At 43.6% G+C, this 24,463-nt stretch overlaps 1 protein-coding gene across 1 annotated transcript in view; it reads right to left on the bottom strand.

The window, feature by feature from the left end:
* LOC141046676 (microfibril-associated glycoprotein 4-like) overlaps positions 1-24,463 on the bottom strand; it is a 146,745-nt gene that overhangs the window by 31,575 nt on the left and 90,707 nt on the right. The window contains exon 7 of the mRNA XM_073541253.1: positions 16,714-16,838. Coding sequence (XP_073397354.1) covers positions 16,714-16,838 — 125 coding nt within the window. The remainder of the gene's footprint in view (positions 1-16,713; positions 16,839-24,463) is intronic.

Below are 24,463 nucleotides of genomic sequence, written 5' to 3'. Positions count from 1 at the left end.
CTCCAACACCTGCTCCCGCACACAGGATAGTTCAGCAAAGGACCAGATTGCAGCTCCATGCTTAGAGGGTAGCAGAGCACCTTTCATGGGTCCTTGCTTCGTAACACGAGATGTGCTGGGAGGTGGGTGGAGTTTAGATTCATATAAAAGGTTGGGAAGGTTTAAAATTAGAGGTCAGTCCCTGAGAGGGTCAGTCCCTTAGGGGGCCGTCTGACAGAAGGTCGGTGGAGTAGGAAGCCACTGAGTAAGGAGTGAGGATCCCTGGAAGAAGGGAGGAAGGAAGGAGTGCTGCAGCTGCCTCAGTGACCTAAGCCAGCTGGCACGGGAAAGTAAGAAAGGTGGAGAGACGTAGACCTGTAACCTAAGCATCCATCAGAAGGAGAGACAAGTACGGAACGAAGGAGTAAAGAGAACAGAGAGGAGTGGGTTGGATAGGAACCCTGCCTATAGGTTCTCAGCGCAAGGCCGGAGCCCAGTCCCCGAGGTTGTATGGACACTTATGGTTCTGCAGCAGACACCGGTGGAGTAGTTGGCTGTAAATGCACTACTCCCATCCAAGACTTGGGACACAACAGCAACACGGATAGAGAGCCAGGATCAAGGAGCATCCCCGAGCAGGCTACAGCTGTCTGTCATACAAGTAGCGTTCTAGGAACATCTAGAAAGGAGGTATTCCAGGGTAACTAAGTACTGGAGTGCTTCACACCACAAGGCGCATTGGAGGAGTCATTCAGGAAGGTACATGTTGGCGGAGTGTTGGAGAGGAGAGCCCTGACTTGCCCGGGAGGTTGATTGAGTCTCTACCCCGGAGGACACGGCACGGAGACAGGCACCAGTGTGTACCACGAACTGTGAGTAAAGCTTTGAAACTGCAAGCTCTGGTGTCCTCCATTCATTCATTGCTAACACCTTCAGCACCGCTACATCTGGGTACCAGCATCCACACCATCCTGCACCTACCCTCAGCCATAGTGCCTACACTGCCCTGGGACTACAGCTCCACCTGTGGGGAGCTACACCATCTTTACTGCATCACACTATCATTCCCAGCGGATCTGCAAGCAGCGTTGGCTTAACATCTCACTTGCCAAACACCACAGGTGGCTTCACGAACTATTCCATTAACCATAAAAACCTCCACCCCTGATATTGGGCGCCTAGGGCCACGGACCGGGTCACCGCCACCGCTGTGACACATTCCCCCTGACACTGGCCCGGTACAGAGTACCCCACGACCCTGGGAGGGCCGACCCATCGTCGCAAGTGCAAAGCAGTCATGGAATCACAATGTTATTGCTACAAAAGACTGAATATAGGCCATCAGCAACACCACCAACACCATCACCAACCCTCTCTCAGTCCGCCATGTCCACCACTAGTTCCACCACATGCAGCTCTCAAGTCCAGCTCACCCTACCAGAGACTCTGAGTAGGACAAGAAAGTACTCATCCTCTCGTCCGCGTACACTGGCTTTGAACGCCCACATTGCCAAACTAATCTCGCTAGAGATGATGCCCAATCCGGTTGGTTGAAAGAAAAGCTTTACGCGAGCTCATGGCCTACGCAGTACCACGTTATGACCTACCCAGTCGGCACTTTTCGCGAAAAGCCATCCCTGCCCTCCACATGCATGTGAAAGACCACATTGTCCATGCACTCAAGCAATCAGTGAGTGGAAAGGTGCACCTCACAACAGATGCATGGTCCAGTAGGCATGGCCAGGGCCGTTACGTGTCCATCACTGCGCACAGGGTTAATGTGGTGGATGCAGGGTCCACAGGGGACAGCGGCGGTGGGACAGTGCTGCCTATCCCACGGTATAGGAAACAGTTGGCTGTAGGCGTTCGACCCTCCTCCTCCTCCTCCTCCAGAAGCGAAAGCTCGTCCACAGAGCGCAGTCGCATGAGCACTCCATCCGCAGCTGCCAGTGTTGCACACAAGGTGTCCCACTATCGAACAGCTAGTGGTAAGAGTCAGCAGGCTGTGTTGAAGATGATGTGTTTGGGCGACAACAGACACACTGCGGAGGTACTGGCCGACTACTTGCAGCGACAAACTGAGTCATGGCTGGGCAGTCTACATCTTGAGGCAGGCAAGGTAGTTAGTGATATCGGCCGGAATTTTGTGGCAGCTGTAGCCCTTTCAAAACTCAGACACATACCTTGCCTGGCTCACACCTTGAACTTGGTGGTACAGTGCTTCCTCAATAATTATCCGGAGTTAACACCCCTGCTCTATAAGGTGCGAAGACTGTGCTCGCTCATCCGCCGGTCACCCGTACACTCCAGTCGTATGCAGAAGCTGCAGCGATTGCTCCACCTTCCCAAGCACCGCCTAATTATCGACATTGCAACAAGGTGGAACTCCACCCTGCACATGATTCATAGGCTGTGCGAACAGAGGCAGGCTGTAATTCATTTGTGGGAGGATACATGGGCAGGCAGTTTGCAGGCAGACATGGAGTTGTCTGGTGGGCAGTGGTCGAAGCTGAAAGACCTCTGTAAAGTCCTTCAGTGTTTTCAGGAATGCACACGGCTGGTAAGCGCAGACGACGCCATCATAAGCATGAGCATCCCACTTATGCATCTGCTCATGCAAACTTTGACGCACATTAAGGAGCAGGCGTCTGCAGCCGAGGAGGAAGAGGAGGAGGGAAGCCTTGATGACAGTCAGCCATTGCCTGCTCAGGGAAGTCTCGTGGACGAGGTGGAGGAAGAAGAGGAAGAGGAGGAGGATGATGGGGATGATTATTTTGGGGAGGAGGATGCTTCTCAGGGGGCAAGAAAAAATGCTGGCGTGGCAAGGTCAGGTACCGGGTTTGTGCGTGACTGGAGGGATGTGGATTTGCCAGAAAGTGCTCCTCCACCCAGCACTCGCAGTGCATCATTGACACCTGGAACATTGGCCCACATGTCTGATTATGCCTTGCAGATCCTAAAAAGGGACCCCCGCATTGCCAAAATGATGAACGATGATGACTACTGGTTGGCTAGCATCCTGGATCCACGCTATAAAGGCAAATTCCAAAACATCATGCCACAGGAGAACCTAGAGTTAATATTGGCTAACAAGCAAGCAATTCTGGTAAACCGTTTGAGGCATTCCCAGCACACAGCGGCGGTGATGTTTTTCCAATGAGCCGTAGGGGGCAACATGGAAGAGGTGTTCGTGGTGCACACAGCGGAAGTGGCGTTGGACACAGGGGTTTCATGACCATGTTGTGGACTGATTTTTCAAGCACCGCTCACACGACTGGTAATACTGCATCGATCGAAAGTGACATGAGACAGCAGTTGTCAACTACGGTAACAAACTACTTCTCCTCCCATATCGATGTTCTCCCTCACCGGTCATTCCCCTTTGACTATTGGGCCAGTAAACTTGACACCTGACCTGAATTGGCACAATATGCCTTACAGGAGCTCGCTTGCCCTGCTGCTAGTGTGTTATCTGAACGAGTCTTCAGTGCTGCTGGATCAATCCTGACAGAAAAAAGGACCCGTCTGTCAACCCAAAATGTTGATGATCTAACCTTCATTAAAACGAACCATGCATGGGTTTCAAAGGATTTTGTCCCACCCTCCCCTGCTGACACGTAGGTTGCCAGAAAAATGGCTTGCTTTTGTCCTCCTCTTCCGCGGACTTCTCCAATTACTCCATTTGCAGCTGCTGAATGTCCAACATCAACATATGCCAATTTTTCCACCTCCCTAACTGGGCTGCCTCCCCCCACAGGGCCGGGGTCACCACCTGGTGCATACACCCGTGCGAGTGCCGTTGCCCTGGACAGGTGGGTGGGCACACTCTTTGGCAATGGCACTGGCACAAGGTCCCTCATAGTAGAATCAAGTGTCTCTGACAGTGGGGGTGCACACCCGCCATCAGACACACCGGCGTACTATGAGGGGCCCTGTGCCAGTGCCGTTGCCAACGAGTGGGCCCCCCTTGCTTGCTCAGGATCACAGCACTTGCAAAGTTGAAATACTTACTTCTCCCTGCTCCACTGCCGTGACGCCTTCTGCATATCCTGACAGTGACATTCTGGTCAGAGAGCGCGATGACATCATGTCTGTACGCCCTCTGCCTAAACAGTCCAAGTGCAGTGAGATGGAAGATGGGGACGAGGAGGAGTCCAGACTAGTACAGGGATTCCCTCGCGAGGAGACTTATTTAATTGTTTTCAATGTTGGGACAGCTATTTTTGGGGAGCACTATACTCTGGAGAATGATATATGAGGCCCACCATACACTGGAGCATTCCAAAGGTGGACATCAGACACTGGAGCAGCGTTTACAGGGCCCATTATGCACTGGAGCATTAGAAATGGGGCCCATTATATATGGAGCATTATTTGGGCCCATAACACAGTGGAGCTTCATCCATGGGGACCAACATATACTGTAGCATTATGTGGAGCTCTTCATATAGTGTTTCAAACATTATATGGGACCAATGATTCTGTATGGAGAAATATATGGGCCTCATTACTCTGTATAGCGCACTATGTGGTGGCCATAATACTGTATGGAGTAATATACTGTCCATTTTTGGAGCTATTGGAGAATTTAAAATGGATATCAGTCATGAGATGTAAGAAGTGAAGTATTTTTCATTGTACTATACCGCTATTTCTCTGCCGTATCAGAGGATCATGAATTGTGGCATGTGTTAAAAGAGCCCATTGACACTCTTTGGCCCAAGGCCCACGAAAATCTGGAGCCAGCCCTATCCCCTCCACAACTTTAGCCAAATAACCACCAGTTTTCAATGCCTAACTATTATTATAAAGTAAATTAAGGTTGACAAGCTTAAGTAGTAAGAATTGATGTTTTTGGCATTAAAATGGGCACTGTAGGTGTGTTTCCTGTCCTCCACTCCCTGCCGACCTTGGTTCCCCATTGACTTGCATTGGGTTTCGTGTTTCAGTCGGCCTTCGACTTTTCACGATAATCAGCCGATTTCGTTCAACCCGGCTTTTGAGAAAGTCGGGTTTCATGAAACCCGACTCGACCCGGAAAAAGGCAAAGTCGCTCATCTCTACTCACCTCCTCTTCCTGTACAATGACTGATAACACCTCTATATAAAGTATATAACACAGGATTCACCATTCACAATAGGTGTCACAGCTCATCTCCTATTCCTGTACAATGACTGATAACAGCTCTATAAACAGTAGATAACACAGGATTCACATTCCCAATAGGTGACATCACAGCTCACCTCACAAGAAAGCACAAACCTCACATGCTGAATGTACATCTGGCAGTGTTCTGGGAAACAGCTCAGTTAAGAAGCATGGCCATTAACTGGAATAATGAACACATGGAGACAGCCGATGCCTCGCAGTCTCAGATTGGATAGTCGAGCTGTTAATCAGCACACTGACAGCTCAGCATGCCCCTGTACCAGATTGGATGGCCAAGCTGTCAATCAAAGTACTGACTGCAGATGAAAAATACTTATGTCCCCCCACAAAACAATTGAGAAAATTGAGACATAAGTACACGGAGTGCAGAATTATTAGGCAAATGAGTATTTTGATCACATCATCCTTTTTACACATGTTGTCCTACTGCAAGCTGTATAGTCTTGAAAGCCAACTGACAATTATGTAGATCAGGTGATTGCATCTCTGTAATGAGGAGGGGTGTGGTCTAATGACATCAACACCCTATATAAGGTGTGCTTAATTATTAGGCAACTTCCTTTCCTTTGGCAAAATGAGTCAGAAGAAAGATTTGACGGACTCTGAAAAGTCAAAAATTGTGAGATGTCTTGCAGAGGGATGCAGCAGTCATGAAATCGCCAAACTTTTGAAGCGTGATCACCAAACAATCAAGCGTTTCATGGCAAATAGCCAACAGGCTCGCAAGAAGCGTGTTGACAAAAAAGGCACAAAATAACTGCCCATGATTTGAGGAAAATCAAGCGTCAAGCTGCCAAGATGCCATTTGCCACCAGTTTTGCCATATTTCAGAGCTGCAACGTTACTGGAGTATCAAAAAGCACAAGGTGTGCCACACTCAGGGACATGGCCAAGGTAAGGGAGGCTGAAAAATGACCACCTTTGAACAAGAAACATAAGATAAAACGTCAAGACTGAGCCAAGAAATACCTTAAGACTGATTTTTCTAAGGTTTTATGGACTGATGAAATGAGAGTGACTCTTGATGGGCCAGATGGATGGGCCCGAGGCTGGATCAGTAAAGGGCAGAGAGCTCCACTCCGACTCAGACGCCAGCAAGGTGGAGGTGGGGTACTGGTGTGGGCTGGTATCATCAATGATGAACTTGTGGGACCTTTTCATGTTGAGGATGGAGTAAAGCTTAACTTCCAGACCTACTGCCAGTTTCTGGAAGACACCTTCTTCAAGCAGTGGTACAGGAAGAAGTCGGAATCGTTCAAGAAAAACATGATTTTCATGCAGGACAATGCTCCATCACATGCATCCAAACACTCCACAGCGTGGCTGGCCAGTAAAGGTCTAAAAGAAAAAAAAAATAATGACATGGACCCCTTGTTCACCTGATCTGAACCCCATAGAGAACCTGTGGTCCCTCATAAAATGTGAGATCTACAGGGAGGGAAAACAGTACACCTCTCGGAATAGTGTCTGGGAGGCTGTGGTGGCTGCTGCACGCAATGTGGATCGTAAACAGATCAAGCAACTGACAGAATCTATGGATGGAAGGCTTTTGAGTGTCATCGTAAAGAAAGGTGGCTATATTGGTCACTGATTTTTTTTTTGGTTTTGAATGTCAGAAATGTTTATTTCTAAATTTTGTGTTGTTATATTGGTTTACCTGGTGAAAATAAACAAGTGAGATGGGTATATATTTGGTTTTCATTAAGTTGCCTAATAATTCTGCACAGTAATAGTTACCTGAAAAAACAGATATCCTCCTAAGATAGCCAAATCTAAAAAAAAAACCACTCCAACTTCCAAAAATATTAAGCTTTGATATTTATGAGTCTTTTGGGTTGATTGAGAACATAGTTGTTGTTCAATAATAAAAAGAATCCTCTCAAATACAACTTGCCTAATAATTCTGCACGCAGTGTATTTACATCTATTTACATCTATTTTTCTGGCTAACACGGTACCACAATATTATTTTGTATTGTACATTGGCAGCAGATGAAAAAGACAAGTCATTCCCTAGTTTACTGCAAAAAGCTCTCCAAAATTTAGAGACATATTTATTAGAGACAAATAAACAACCTGGAGAGTGTCTCTGCATTAGGTAATTCTGACAAAGGAACAAAATGAGCTTGTTTGCCGAATTGAACAACTACCACCCAGATAGCAGTCTTCCCATCAGACAGAGGTACAGCTGGTACAGAAAGTATTCAGACCCCGTTAAAATTTTCACTCTTTGTGTCATTGCAGCCATTTGGTAAATTCAAAAAAGTTCATTTTTTCTCATTAAAGGTAATCTGTCACCTCATTTTTCCAATATGAGATGCGGCCACCGCGATCAGGGGCTTATCTACTGCATTCTATAATGCTGTAGATAAGCCCCCGATGTAACCTGAAAGATAAGAAAAACGAGTTAGATTATACTCACCCGGGGGTCCGGTCCGCTATGATGGGTGTTGCGGTCCAGTCCGGCGCCTCCCATCTTCTAGCGATGACATCCTCCTCCTTACTTCTGGCGCGGCTCCTGCGCAGGCGTACTTTATCTGCCCTGTTGAGGGCAGAGCAGAGTACTGCAGTGCGCAGGTGCCGGGAAAGGTCAGAGAGGTCCGGCGCATGCGCACAGCCGTACTTTACTCTGCCCTCAATAGGGCAGATATAGTACACCTGCGCAGAAGCCGCGGCAGAAGTAAGGAGGAGGACGTCATTGCTAGAAGATGTGAGGCGCCGGACTGGACCGCGACACCCATTGGACTGGACCGGACCCCCGGGTGAGTATAATCTAACTCGTTTTTCTTATCTTTCAGGTTACATCGGTGGCTTATCTACAGCATTACAGAATGCTGTAGGCAAGCCCCTGATGGTGGTGGCCGCATCTCATAGGGCAAAAATGAGGTGACAGATTCCCTTTAATGTACACTTTGCACCCCATCTTGACTGAAAAAAACAGAATTGTAGAAATTTTTGCAAATTTATTAAAAAAGAAAAACTGAAATATCACATGGTCATAAGTATTCAGACCCTTTGCTCAGTATTGAGTTGAAGGACCCTTTTCAGGTAGTACAGCCATGAATATTCTTGGGAATGTTGCAACAAGTTTTTCACACCTGGATTTGGGGATCCGCTGACATTCTTCTTTGTAGATGCTCTCTAGTTCCATCAGGTTGAATGGTGAACGTTGGTGGACAGCCATTTTCCAGTCTCTCCAGAGATGTATAGGAATCAAGCAGGATCGCGGGATGCAGTAACGGACTGGAGGCAGAGCAAGGGTTAAAGGGGGTTTAATAATACAGCTGATACTCCACACAGGGACAAGTGGGGGAAAGGGTTTACTTCAGTGGGGATGTTATAACTAGGGAAAAACAGGTTTAGGCAAATAAGGCAAGAAGTTCAGAAGTGTTAAACTTATCAAACCAGAGACTTCAGCAGTTGGAGTCCTGGGTGTAAACGTTGGTGCCAAGGCCATGGTGGGTATGGGGTTCAGCATGGTCCTGGAGAAGATGGCGTCCTGGATCCTGGCGACGGTGGTGAATCCTTGTGGTCCTGGTGATGATCTTGGATCCAGAAGAGGAGGGAGCGGAGAGGATAAATTCTCTATCCTGGGCCGTATTTATCACTGCGCAGCAACTATATGCGGATTTATCAGGGCACAGTTCAAAACAGGTCACCCGGCTTTCCTGATGGTGCAGGCGTGCATCTATGTTCCTCCCATGGGCCTTATGACTCACTGTCTGATGTGTCAGCGATGGCGAGGGTGTCAGCGCTGGCAGCAGAGTCGGTGATGTCAGCGGTAACAGCGGAGATGGCGGACACGAGGCAAGTGTCTGCCGGCAGTCTCTGGTAGTGGTGCTGCGTCCCTTTAGGCTTGGGCCTGCTCCAACATGACACTCTGAGATCGGAGCACCCACACTGTCCAGCCATGCGCTGCGCATTCCCGCCAAGTCGGACCTGTTTCCCGCACACTGCGGCCTTTTTGGCTTAGCCACACCCCCTATCACTGAGTGCAAAAGGTGGTCTGGGGCCTTAAGCTTTCCTCTGTGCAACAGAGGTGACAGCCCCAACAGTTCCAGATCCGTCACGGACAACAGTTCCGGATCCGTCACAGAAAAGGTACGCCTGCCTTGGTTCTTCCCCTTACAGATGCTCAATTGGGTTTAGGTCAGGGCTCTGGCTGTGCCAGTCAAGAATGTTCATAGAGTTGTCTGAAGCCACTCCTTTGTTATTTTAGCTGTGTTCTTAGTGTCATTGTCTTGTTGGAAGGTGAACCTTCGGCCAAGTCTGAGGTCCAGAGCACTCTGGAAGAGGTTTTCATCCAGGATATCTGTACTTGGCTGCATTCATGTTTCCTTTAATTGCAACCAGTCGTCCTGTCCCTGCAGCTGAAAAACACCCCCAATGCATGATTCTGCCACCACCATGTTTCACTGTTGGGATTGTCTGGGGCAGGTGAAGAGCAGTGCCTGGATTTCTCCACACATACCGCTTAGAATTATCTCCAAAAAGTTCTATCTTTGTCTCATCAGACCACAGAATCTTATTTCTCAAAGTCTGGGAGTCATTCATGTGGTTTTTTTTAGCAAACTCTATGCAGGCTTTCATATGTCTGGCACTGAGGAGAGGCTTTCGTTGGGTCACTCTGCCACTCTGACTGGTGGAGGGTTGCAATGATAGTTGACATTGTGGAACTTTCTCTCATCTCCCTACTGCATCTGTGGAGCTCAGCCCTAGTGATCTTGGAGTTCTTCTTTACCTCTCTCACCAAGGCTCTTCTCCCACGATTGCTCAGTTTGGCCGAACGGCCAAATTCCGAGGCTACCATAGACACCACAATACCCTGAGGAATAATGGAGGACGTAGGTTCTGGAGGAGAAATGGAATCTAGACTAAGAGATAAAGCATCAGCTTTCACATTCTTAGACCCTGGCCTAAAAGTAATCGAAAAATTAAATCGAGAGAAAAGCAAGGACCATTTGGCCTGTCTATGAGTTAACCTTTTAGCCAATTCAATGTAAGCTAAATTCTTGTGATCCGTGATCACCGTAACGGGATGAACTGCCCCCTCCAAAAAATGCCTCCATTCCTCAAAGGCCAATTTGACAGCAAGTATCTCCCGATTCTTTCTCTCTGCCGGTAAAATTTTTTTAGAAAGAAAAGCAAAGGTGGATGCAGGTTAGTCCGAGTTTTGGGCCCCTGAAATAAGACTGCCCCCACTCCGATCTCCAAAGTATCCACCTCCACAATGAACAGTTCTTGGAGATCAGGTTGGATCAGAATGGGTGCGGACATAAAACACTCTTTTAATCTTTCAAAAGCCCTGATAGCTCCCAGCGGCTAAACCGTGAGATTCGCCCTGTTATATGTATGGTCAGTAAGTGGTTTAGCAATCTGTGAAAACCCTTTAATAAATTTTCTATAATAGTTGGTGAATCCCAGAAAACGCTGCAAAGCCTTAAGATCACAAGGTTGAACCCAATCAATTATGGCCTGCACATTCCCAGGGTCCATCTTAAACCCCTCTGCTGACAAGAACAGAAAAAAACACATTTCTCTAATTTAGCAAACAGAGAGTTATCCCTCAGTCTCTGTAACACAACACAGACATGATCCTGGTTAGTGTCCAAGTCTGGCAAGAAAATTAGAATGTCATCAAGGTAAATCACAACATATCTTCCAATGCAATCAGAGAAAATATCATTCATAAAATTTTGAAACACAGGAGGTGCATTAGATAATCCAAAAGGCATGACATGGTTTTCAAACAGACCCTCAGACATTAAAAACACAGTTTTCCACTCATCACCCTTCCAGATGCGTATCAAATTGTAAGTCCCTCTAAGATCAAGTTTAGAAAACACCCTGGCCCCCAGAAGCTGATTATATAGGTTGGTGATGAGTGGAAGTGGGTAAGTATTTTTAACCGTGATCTTGTTTAGTTCTCGGAAATCATAGCAAGAACGGAGACCACCATCTTTCTTTTTAAGAAAAATCCAACAGCTATAGGGGAGGAGGAATGACGGATATGACCATTCCATAAACTTTCATATTCTTTCATGGTGATCCCGTTCAGGCCCCGATAAATTGTAAAGGCGAGCTTTTGGTAATTTGGCGCTAGGAATAAGATCAATAGCACAATCATAGGGACGATGGGAAGGTAATATCTCCGTGCCTTTTTCAGAGAACACATCTCCAAAGTCAAGTCCTTCAGATATCCCGAGCTTATTTGTACATTTTTTAGACATTTCTTTGAACAGTTGGGGCTCCATTTCACAATCTACTTCATACACCAATCAATAACTGGATTGTGAATCTGCAACCATGGAAAACCCAGTACCAATCCAGCAGGTAAATTATCCAACACAAAACAGGAGATGGATTCAGAGTGGAGTTCCCCCACTTGAAGAGTGAAATCCACTGTTGTTCTCTTGACCAAATTGTGAGCTAACGGTGTCTTGTCAAGGGTGATGATTTAAATGGGTCTTTCTAAACTAACTGCCCCTAACCCTAACTTCAGAACCAGTCCAGAATCAATAAAGTTGGCAGCAGACCCACAGTCAATGAATGCCTATGTTAATAACACCCGATTCTTGAAGAAACTTATCGTATTTATCAGTACTTTATCAGAGGAAGAAAAGGGTACCTGGGAGTCTGGGTGACCTCCTCGGTCATCACCCAGACTCATACATTCTCCTGATGGTTTGGTGGCTTGAGGTCGAGTTGGGCAATTCTTAAGAAAATGTCCAGAGAGACCACAGTATAGATTGAGTCCAAGATCTTGTCTCCGTCTTCCAGGGTTGGACTGGGGTGCCTAGGGCCCACCAGGGGAATTGACTCTAGGGGCCCACCCTATGGCTACCATAAACGGTTTTATTACGTGTTCATTCATTGGCCTCTCCCACTAAAACATGTGCCTTTTAGCAAGCTGTACAGTGTGCAAAAGAGAACGCTCTCAGCCTCCTATATATCGTACAGACCGCACTCTCAGCCTCCTATATATCGTACAGACCTCACTCTCAGCCTCCTATATATCGTACAGACTGCACTCTCACCCTCCCATATATCGTACAGACGGCACTCTCAGCCTCCTATATATCATACAGACCGCACTCTAAGCCTCCTATAGATCATAGAATCATAAAATTGTAGAGTTGGAAGGGACCTCCTGGGCCATCTGGTCCAACCCCCTGGTCAAAACAGGGTTCCCTAAATCATCCCAGTCAGATGTCTGTACTCTTGACATCCTAGATCACATACAGACTGCACTCTTCGTCTCCTACCTTAGATACTTTCTATAAGAGGCTGAGAGTGTGGTATGTACAGTATATAGGATGCCGATATTGCGGTATGTACAGCATATTGGCCTCGTATATGACATACAGGCTGTCGGCCTCCTATTAGGCCTCCTATGAGACATACAGACTGTCGGCCACCTATGAGACATGAAGACTGTCAGCCTCCTATTAGGCCCCCTATGAGACATACAGACTGTCGGCCTCCTATGAGACATACAAACTGTCAGCCTCCTATTAGGCCTCCTATAAGACATACAGACTGTCGGCCTCTTATTAGGCCTCCTATAAGACATACAGACTGTCCTCCTCCTATTAGGCCTCCTATAAGACATACAGACTGTCGGCCTCCTATTAGGCCCCCCATAAGACATACAGATTGTCAGCCTCCTATTAGGCCCCCTATAAGACATACAGAGTGTCGGCCTCCTATCAGGCCCCCTGTAAGACATACAGAGTGTCGGCCTCCTATTAGGCCCCCTAAAAGACATACAGTGTCGGCCTCCTATTAGGCCCCCTATAAGAAATACAGACTGTCGCCCTCTTAGATACTGTATAGACCGCACTCTCTGCTTATGTATGGCATACAGGAGGATGATAGTGCAGTCTGTACGGTATACAGGCCTCATATGACATATTAGGCCATATAAGAGTGTGGTGTGTGTGTGTGTATCTTATATAGGAGGCATTGTCAGAGATTGTGATCTGTTATGCTGCATCATGTCACGTGTATGAGCAGGGCCGGTTTTAGACATAGTGGGGCCCTAGTCAAAGTTTAAAATGGGGCCCCAAATGCTAACATATTGCACATCACACAGAAGCATTTCAATTGTATTTACATGCGCTGAGTTCAGGATGCTAAATGAGTGTGATCCACAATATTGAAGTTGTTCAACACTTGTTTCCGGCCTCTTTCCACCATCTGAGAAAGAATGATGGGGACAGAACAATCACTTATGGATCAATCTGTCCCCATACAGTATCATGTTATCAGCAGCACATCTACAGTTTATACCCCATAATCCTCCATATAATATAATGTGTCCCATAGTCCTCCATATAGCATAATACACTCCTCAGTCCTCCATATAGTATAACACACTCCTCATAGCCCTCCATATATTAAAATACACTCAGTCCTCCATATAATATAATACACTTCTCCATATATATAAATACACTGCTCTGTCCTCCATATGGTGTAATACACTCCTCATAGTGCTCCATATAGTATAATACACTCCTCATAGCCTTCCATATATTAAAATACACTCAGTCCTCCATATAATATAATACACTCCTCATAGTGCTCCACATAGTATAATACACAGCCAGTCATCCATGTAGTACAATTCACTATCCATAGTATAATGCACCCCATAGTTCTTCATATAGTATAATGTATTCCCCATAGTCCTCAATACAGTACAATGCAGCCCACATATAGTATAATGCAGCTACCCCATTAGAGCATAATGTAGCTACCCCACAGAATATAATGTAACCCCCCATAGAATACAATGCAGCCCCCATCATATAGTATAATGTAGCCCCTCCATAGAATACAATGTAGCCCTCCTCATATAGTATAAGGCAGCCCCAATATAATATAATGTAGCCCCCTCATAAAGTATAATAAAGCCCCCATACAATATAATCTAGCCCCCCATAGAATATAATGCAGCCACCCATAGAATACAATGTAGCCTCCTCATATAGTATAATGTAGCCCCCTCAGAGTATGATGTGATCACCCCCCATAGAATATAATAAATATAATACAGCCCCCCATAGAATATAATGTAGCCCTGAATAGAATATAATACAGCCCACCTCCCCAAAGAATATAATGTAGCCCCCCATATTATATAACACAGCCTCCCCCATAGAATAAAATGTATAATGTACCCCCCATGGTATATAACACAGCCACATAGTATATAGCACAGCCACAAAGTATATAACACAGCCCCACATAGTATATAACACAGCCCCACATGGTATAGAGCACAGCCCCACATGGTATACAGCACAGCCCCACATGGTATACAGCACAGCACCAAATGGTATACAGCACTAAATGGTATACAACCCCACATGATATACAGCACTGCCCCATGGTATTCAGCACCCAATGGGATACAGACACACATGGTATACAGCACTGCCCCATGGTATACAGCACTGCCCCATGGTATACAGCACCAAATGGTATACAGCACTGCCCCATGGTATACAACCCCACATGGTATACGGCACCAAATGGTATACAGCACCACATGGTATACAGTACCACATGGTATACAGCCCCACATGTTATACAGCCTCACATGGTACACAGCACCACATGGTACACAGCACTGCCCCATGATATACAGCCTCTCCTCCATCATTGCTGTGAACTGTACCAGCGTCTATGATGCCAGTATAGTTCAATGCGGCGGCGAGGGGGAGTTGGCGCTGACGGCAGGCGGGCCCCCCTGCCTCACAGGGGCCCATAGCGGCTGCGTGATGTGCCGTTAGCTGGAGGCCCCTGAGAGAGCGGGGCTCTAGGCAGCTGCCTGCCCCACCTGTGATGCTGCTGTGCGTGGGACCTCGGCTGTTCTCCTGCTCCCTGGCCCTGCTCTCCACTGGGCATCCTGGCTGTCAAGCTGCGTAGACGCGCCTTCATGCTTTTAATGGGCCCGCAAATTTTTTTTCTTTTAAACTGTTTTTATTAAATTTTAACAACTAGGGAGAAAGGTACAAACAGTTACAGTATATTCAATTTTCTCCCCTCTCCTGCTCTTCTGCAAGGGCCCACCGGGTTTTTCCCCGGCACCCTGCCAGGTCAGACCGACCATGCCGTCTTCTCTCCACAACATGAAGACTGGCAGCTCTAACCTCGGTTAAATAGACCTGCTCCGGGGAAGTATAACACGCTACCTGCGGTCTATTCATATGGCTTGAGTCATGGCCTCCATCAGAGAACAAGGGGCATCATGGAGGACCAGAGCATCCCTGAATGTCTCGGAAAGGCCTCTTTGGAACTCGCACCTGAAAGCAGCATTGTTCCTTACAACTTCGGAGCTCAATATAGCGTAGATTCTGTCGGATTCGTCATATATCAGACCTAAACTGTCAAAAAGGGATCAACAGAAAACTTTTCTGGGGTTGTGGGGACATGAACAGGGTTAAAAATAACTTGCAGCTCTCAGTGAATACCATAAACTGGTCTTTGTCTTCTGAAAATTTTTCAGGGAGGGATATGACAGGTTCAGGAGAGACCAACTGTGTATCAGAGGGTACTGATGTCACAGCCACTGCCGGCAGTGTGGGGGCTATGCTATGGGAGGTGTTCATCAGTTATTTATCTGACCCTGCAACTGATATTGCGCTGACTCCAGACTCTGGCAATCCTTCGTCATCTGCATAAAATTTGCCATCTGGTCACAAAGCATGTGAACAGGATCCATACTGGTGAAAAAGAAAAACGTAGCGGCCAGATGCAACATGACGCTAGTCACTTCTCACGGCCAAGCCGTGAGTGAGAGTGGTCAAGGAGTCCAAGGTCAGAAGCCAGGAGGGTACATCATAAACAGAAGGAAGAGACAAAAGTCAAGTAACGTTCCGAGGTCAGAATAACGGGAGGAAAAAGGATCAGAGCTGAAGGGGTTAAACAGATGGATGGTCAGAACGAAGTCCAAGGTCAGGCAACAGATCAAGCAAGCAGAATTCTTGGCACAATGCACAAACTTCACAGGCTGAATGTACGTCTGGCAGTGTTCTGGGAAACACAGCTCAGTTAAGAAGCATGGCCATTAACTGGAATTATGAACACACGAGACAGCCGACGCCTCACTGTCTCAGATTGGATAGTCGAGCTGTCAATCATTACACTGACAGCTCAGCATACCTCTGTACCAGATTGGGTGGCCAACTGTCAAGCTGTCAATCAAAGTACTGACAGCTTCAGCACACCTCAATACGAGATTGGATAGCAGAGCTGTCAGTAACTGCATCCCAGACACCCTGAGGGGTGGAACCCTGACACTAATGTGTATTAAGATGTTAACTGTCATTGTGTATGAGGAAAAGGAGAAGGTGATCTGTGACATCACCTATTGTGTATAGTGAATCCTCTATTGTTTACTGATTATAGAGGTGTCACCTTTCAGATTTGTGATGGTAATGACTACTGAAAAGTCTTTTGTATATGGTAAAAAAATCTCTCTCTCTCTCTATAATACATTTAACATAAAAACCTAATTTTTGATGGCACATTCCTTTTCACTACCTTGCACTTACAATCCATCCCCCGCCATCGGTTTCCATGTCACACATGACTCTCATTGGACTTCCATCTGGATATATGTAATACCATCCAGTAAGAGTCAATCCTAGATCTTTTATGTCTCTACAGTTCCTTGGACCTAAAACAAAATAGAAATCATCTTTAACTTTGACACATTGATAATATTGATAATTGCTGACAAAGCAGGAAAACAATTTTCAGTCTATCTAGTAAAGTATTATAATAATTAGTGATGAGCAACCCTTTGGATGTTCGGGTTCGCAAGGTTCAATGAACATACAGTAAAAAGTTCTATTCGGGTCTGAACATGACATTGAATTTGACATCAATCTTGACCCTTTACCAGAACTCAATAGAAGTCCTTGGGGACATTACCTTCAGTGCTTTAAAATTGGCTCTAAAATGGTCATTGTCAGGGCTAGGGGGCTGCAAAAGTAAGCTAGATGGGGGAAAGAGCAGAAAAATTGCCCTGCACACAAATGTGGATAGGGAAATTATTCAAAATAACACAGTATAAAAAAAAAGAAAAAATAATAATATTGAACCGGGAGGTGGAGGTCCCAGTGGAGGAGGAGGTTCACGGTGAAAGTGGAAGAGACAGAGGAGGAAGTATCCAACACTGTGTTTGTGTTTTGCTTTTTTTTTTAGGGTACTGTCTAAAAAGAACATATTATAAAAAAATAAAATAAATAACAATCTAGAACCAAGAGGTGGAGGTCCACATGAAGTGGAGGAGGAGGTTGAGGTGGAGGGGGCAGAGGCATAGGAGGTAGCCAACAATGGTTTTGTGCTTTTGATTTTTTAAATGTAAATTTTTATTGATGATACATCAGTTATTGACAAATATAGAACGGTCACAAACATCTTTTACAATCAAAGACAAAGAAAGTTGAAAGAGAGTCAATATCTCATCCAACACATTGAAAAATAAGCACACAAGAATCCCACCATTCAATTAAGAAGTGGAAAACAGAGAGTTTTTATAGCTAAATTCAAATAATTTTATTAAATCAAAAATTAAAATACAAAGTGTATACACATATGTGGCCTGGGGTATACAAAAACAACATTAGTCAGAATTTATATGTGGCTTAATCAACATGGGTCAGCAGTCTTTATTAAAAAACTGACACAATAAGTCAATGCTTCCTGCTGCCATAGACAAATATAAGCATACATGCAAATGGTAACTACCCAACTGACTACGTAAAGTGCTGCATATGAGTGCCTAAAAACGGCCAAAAATTGAATGTAACATAGTATTCAGGCTGCACTTACATGATGTGATTGAAACCGCTGCTCAGGCCAGCCGCCCCTACGCGCGATACGCCGTGGCTTCCTCAGGAGGCGTGGCTAGATTTATCTGACGTTGGTATATATATCTTGAGCAACCAATAAAAACGATCGTCACATAAAGTGACGTCATAGCGCATGCGCTCTGTCCTACAAACACTGCCCATAGCATACAATAATGCAGGATAGCGTATGTAACATAATATTTAATATAGGATCAGTGCGCTAAGTCGCTCCATGAATATAAAGTAAACAAGCCGCTTATAATAAGCATATGAGACGTGGGTGCAAATAAAAGAGCGGCGCATGCGTAGATGTATCCCGGCTTAAAAACCAGAGGCTGTCACTCGGCGCTCCCAGAATGCTGAAAGGCAGGTTGCTGAGCAACCTGACACCGACCGCAAACTTAGCGGGCACTATGTGAAAGCCTCAAGCAGGGACACCATCAGGCATGCGCACATCACCCATGAATAACATAGGATATGAACTTGCACCACTAACAGACTATACAAAAACATCTTCTGAAGCCTATAATATATATTACAAAAGTAAATGTGTAAACAATACCCAGTGAACTGTAAATATGAGTATAATTTATAAAAAATAAAAAATAACCATAGTGTTTAAACTGTGATAAGGCATATTCATCAATAATACGGACAAACCGACAAGTACTAATACTTTCATAATACAGTGAAAATGTGTAAGGGTGCGATATAATAGCACCAAATAACTATACTAAAAATAATGATATAAATAATATTGAAATAAAAAATAATAAAAGTGCCCGAAAATGGACAATTCAATAATGAGTGTATACTAGAATGCAGACATAATAAAGTTTTTGAGCATTGTAAGCTTTTGAGTGTTTAAGCGAAAAAGATTTTGTATACTATAAATATTTTAAGTATAAAAAAGTCCCTGAACCAGGAACCATCTAGAAAATTCTTCTTCAAAGATCTTTTTCCAATGATGTGAAAGAACAACAGTGTCAATATAATAACAAAAGAATGACATATCAATCCTTTAGTGATAAATAGAAGACTCCTCAGATCGTTCTTGGCCATACTGAGTAGTAGATAGTCCATCAGACCACCTCAAGTCCATCACAGTTTTCACTTAAAGACGAATCATATGCTAAGCTGAAAAAATAAAGTAAAAGAATTGAAATTAAAATCAGATAAAAAGTACCCAAATATGATTATAAGAAGGACCCAAAACCATTGCTTTCATTTAATCCATATGGACACATCGTATTAAGTCTAAAAATCCAACGGCTTTCTACTTGTGAGAGAATCTTGAAGAGATCACCTCCCCTCATCCCCAAGGATACCTGATCAATAGCGAATACCCTCAGGCTGTTTGCTTCTGAATTGTGGAACATTTTAAAATATCTAGGTAACGTCTTCAACTGCTCACCTTCATCAGCATCCTTAGATTTTAAAATATCACGAACATGTTCTCGTACTCTTATTCTCAACTCCCTCGTTGTCATTCCTATGTAGATTTTATTGCATGAGCAACTGGCATAATAAATTACACCTTTAGAAGAACAACTAAGACATTTTCTAATAGAGAACGTCTTTGTTAGATCTGAATTTGAAAATTCTTTAGCCTTTTTCGTATTAGCACACGCTTTACAAGTTTTACAAGGAAAGAAGCCTTGAATTGTCCCCAAAATACCTCTCTGTATTTTTTCTTTGGGGGCAAAATAACTACGTACAAGTAAGTCCGATAAGTTTTTAGATCTTTTTGCAGTAATTGAAGGTTTTGTGTCAAGAGTTTTTTTAAGAATCGGATCTGTTAATAAGACATCCCAGTGAGAGTTGATCACATCAGTGAACTCCTTCCATTGAGAGTGGAATGGTGTGATCAGTCTCACTGGTTGTCTATCTTCAATCTTGTTTTTCTCTTTGTACAATAGACGATCCCTCGAAGTTTTTTGCACCTGATTATAAGCTTTTTGAATACATCTATGTCCATACCCCCTTTCCCGAAATCTGGAATATAGATCACTAGCTTGTCTTTGATATGCCTGTTCAGTAGAGCAGATTCTCTTTGCTCGTAAATATTGACCTACGGGTATAGAGTGTATCGTGGATTTTAAATGAGAAGATCCTGCATGTAAGATAGAATTTGTAGCTGTTGGCTTCCTGAATAAATCTGTGGAAATTGACCCATCATCATTCACCCGAATATCAATGTCCAAAAAGTTGACTTGCTTACCATATGAGTAGGTAAGATTAATATTTAAATCGTTATTATTAAGTGTGGTCATTAAAGTTTTAAGTTCTTCAATAGTACCCTCCCATACAAATAGCACATCGTCGATATATCTCAACCAATTTTGAACCTTGTCTATACCAATCACAGGAGAGCTTTGGAAGATTTCTCTTTCCCAGAGGCCAAGAAATAAATTGGCATATGCCGGAGCACATGCTGCCCCCATGGCCGTACCCTGGGTTTGTAAAAAAATCTGATCTTTGAATACAAAGCAGTTGTGTGTTAGAATAAATTCCAACAAAATCAATAAAAGATCTATCATTGATGTGTCTAAATTACTATTTTTCAAAAACCAGGATACTGCTTTAAGTCCCTGATCATGGCGGATAGAGGTGTATAACGCCTCTACATCCGCCGTGACCAAAATCATGCCCTCATCAAGATGTATTTGATCTAATCTTCTCAAAGCCGCCGTAGTGTCAAGAACATGGGAGGGGAGTGTAGTAACCAATGGTTTCAGATAATAATCTATGATTTGACAAATAAGTTCACTCAATCCCCCATTCCCCGACACAATGGGGCGGCCAGGAGGGTCCTCTAAATTTTTGTGCACTTTGGGAATAAGGTAAAAAGCAGGCAATTTGGGTTTCAAAGTCTCAATCATGATGTGATTGAAACCGCTGCTCAGGCCAGCCGCCCCTACGCGCGTTACGCCGTGGCTTCCTCAGGAGGCGTGGCTAGATTTATCTGACATTGGTATATATATCCAAAGGTATTAAATCTCTCTTCACATGTTTTAACTGATGAGCAGAGTGAGCTATTGGAAAAGGGCTTGACTTTTTCTCCGTCTCAATGTTTAGATACCTTTACGGCAATAAAGGATGTTCACCTATTTGCAAGAAAATTAATACTTAAAAGACTCCATGAAAAGAATAATATGGGACTTGTTTTAAATTCTGAGGAAGAGAGAGCGGCCCTAGAAATATTGGAGAATCTAGCTGAGGAGCACAACCCCAATGAAACGGTGAGTTCATTCCCCGTTTCATTGTTTAACAAATCAAAAAAATTTCCTAATATTAATACCTGTTCGGCTGTTGAGATTTTTGTTAAATTAGTAACTAATGACATCGAGAGTTTAGGTCGAAAATATCATAGTGATTCTATCAGTAGAAGGGAAAGAAAAATTGTTACTGAACTACAGGGTTGGAATGATGTTATATTTAAAAGGGCCGATAAAGGCGGAAATTTAGTTATCTGGCCGCGAGAATTATATGAAAAACAAGCTTTTAAATTGCTCTCTGATGTTAGATGTTATAGAAAACTGACCTATTCTCCTTTACTTGAATATCAGAGGGAGTTGGTTGAAATTTTGATTAGAGCATATGAAGGTGGAACTATCCCAAAATCACTTCTCACTACTGTTGAGACTTTGAAACCCAAATTGCCTGCTTTTTACCTTATTCCCAAAGTGCACAAAAATTTAGAGGACCCTCCTGGCCGCCCCATTGTGTCGGGGAATGGGGGATTGAGTGAACTTATTTGTCAAATCATAGATTATTATCTGAAACCATTGGTTACTACACTCCCCTCCCATGTTCTTGACACTACGGCGGCTTTGAGAAGATTAGATCAAATACATCTTGATGAGGGCATGATTTTGGTCACGGCGGATGTAGAGGCGTTATACACCTCTATCCGCCATGATCAGGGACTTAAAGCAGTATCCTGGTTTTTGAAAAATAGTAATTCAGACACATCAATGATAGATCTTTTATTGATTTTGTTGGAATTTATTCTAACACACAACTGCTTTGTATTCAAAGATCAGATTTTTTTACAAACCCAGGGTACGGCCATGGGGGGCAGCATGTGCTCCGGCATATGCCAATTTATTTCTTGGCCTCTGGGAAAGAGAAATCTTCCAAAGCTCTCCTGTGATTGGTATAGACAAGGTTCAAAATTGGTTGAGATATATCGACGATGTGCTATTTGTATGGGAGGGTACTATTGAAGAACTTAAAACTTTAATGACCACACTTAATAATAACGATTTAAATATTAATCTTACCTACTCATATGGTAAGCAAGTCAACTTTTTGGACATTGATATTCGGGTGAATGATGATGGGTCAATTTCCACAGATTTATTCAGGAAGCCAACAGCTACAAATTCTATCTTACATGCAGGATCTTCTCATTTAAAATCCACGATACACTCTATACCCGTAGGTCAATATTTACGAGCAAAGAGAATCTGCTCTACTGAACAGGCATATCAAAGACAAGCTAGTGATCTATATTCCAGATTTCGGGAAAGGGGGTATGGACATAGATGTATTCAAAAAGCTTATAATCAGGTGCAAAAAACTTCGAGGGATCGTCTATTGTACAAAGAGAAAAACAAGATTGAAGATAGACAACCAGTGAGACTGATCACACCATTCCACTCTCAATGGAAGGAGTTCACTGATGTGATCAACTCTCACTGGCATGTCTTATTAACAGATCCGATTCTTAAAAAAACTCTTGACACAAAACCTTCAATTACTGCAAAAAGATCTAAAAACTTATCGGACTTACTTGTACGTAGTTATTTTGCCCCCAAAGAAAAAATACAGAGAGGTATTTTGGGGACAATTCAAGGCTTCTTTCCTTGTAAAACTTGTAAAGCGTGTGCTAATACGAAAAAGGCTAAAGAATTTTCAAATTCAGATCTAACAAAGACGTTCTCTATTAGAAAATGTCTTAGTTGTTCTTCTAAAGGTGTAATTTATTATGCCAGTTGCTCATGCAATAAAATCTACATAGGAATGACAACGAGGGAGTTGAGAATAAGAGTACGAGAACATGTTCGTGATATTTTAAAATCTAAGGATGCTGATGAAGGTGAGCAGTTGAAGACGTTACCTAGACATTTTAAAATGTTCCACAATTCAGAAGCAAACAGCCTGAGGGTATTCGCTATTGATCAGGTATCCTTGGGGATGAGGGGAGGTGATCTCTTCAAGATTCTCTCACAAGTAGAAAGCCGTTGGATTTTTAGACTTAATACGATGTGTCCATATGGATTAAATGAAAGCAATGGTTTTGGGTCCTTCTTATAATCATATTTGGGTACTTTTTATCTGATTTTAATTTCAATTCTTTTACTTTATTTTTTCAGCTTAGCATATGATTCGTCTTTAAGTGAAAACTGTGATGGACTTGAGGTGGTCTGATGGACTATCTACTACTCAGTATGGCCAAGAACGATCTGAGGAGTCTTCTATTTATCACTAAAGGATTGATATGTCATTCTTTTGTTATTATTATATTGACACTGTTGTTCTTTCACGTCATTGGAAGAAGATCTTTGAAGAAGAATTTTCTAGATGGTTCCTGGTTCAGGGACTTTTTTATACTTAAAATATTTATAGTATACAAAATCTTTTTCGCTTAAACACTCAAAAGCTTACAATGCTCAAAAACTTTATTATGTCTGCATTCTAGTATACACTCATTATTGAATTGTCCATCTTCGGGCACTTTTATTATTTTTTATTTCAATATTATTTATATCATTATTTTTAGTATAGTTATTTGGTGCTATTATATCGCACCCTTACACATTTTCACTGTATTATGAAAGTATTAGTACTTGTCGGTTTGTCCATATTATTGATGAATATGCCTTATCACAGTTTAAACACTATGGTTATTTTTTATTTTTTATAAATTATACTCATATTTACAGTTCACTGGGTATTGTTTACACATTTACTTTTGTAATATATATTATAGGCTTCAGAAGATGTTTTTGTATAGTCTGTTAGTGGTGCAAGTTCATATCCTATGTTATTCATGGGTGATGTGCGCATGCCTGATGGTGTCCCTGCTTGAGGCTTTCACATAGTGCCCGCTAAGTTTGCGGTCGGTGTCAGGTTGCTCAGCAACCTGCCTTTCAGCATTCTGGGAGCGCCGAGTGACAGCCTCTGGTTTTTAAGCCGGGATACATCTACGCATGCGCCGCTCTTTTATTTGCACCCACGTCTCATATGCTTATTATAAGCGGCTTGTTTACTTTATATTCATGGAGCGACTTAGCGCACTGATCCTATATTAAATATTATGTTACATACGCTATCCTGCATTATTGTATGCTATGGGCAGTGTTTGTAGGACAGAGCGCATGCGCTATGACGTCACTTTATGTGACGATCGTTTTTATTGGTTGCTCAAGATATATAT

Source organism: Dendrobates tinctorius, unplaced genomic scaffold (genome assembly GCF_039654945.1).
Source record: "Dendrobates tinctorius isolate UK_male_01 unplaced genomic scaffold, ASM3965494v1 ptg000120l, whole genome shotgun sequence".
NCBI lineage: Eukaryota > Metazoa > Chordata > Amphibia > Anura > Dendrobatidae > Dendrobates > Dendrobates tinctorius.
This window is presented reverse-complemented; position numbering and strand designations above follow the sequence as displayed.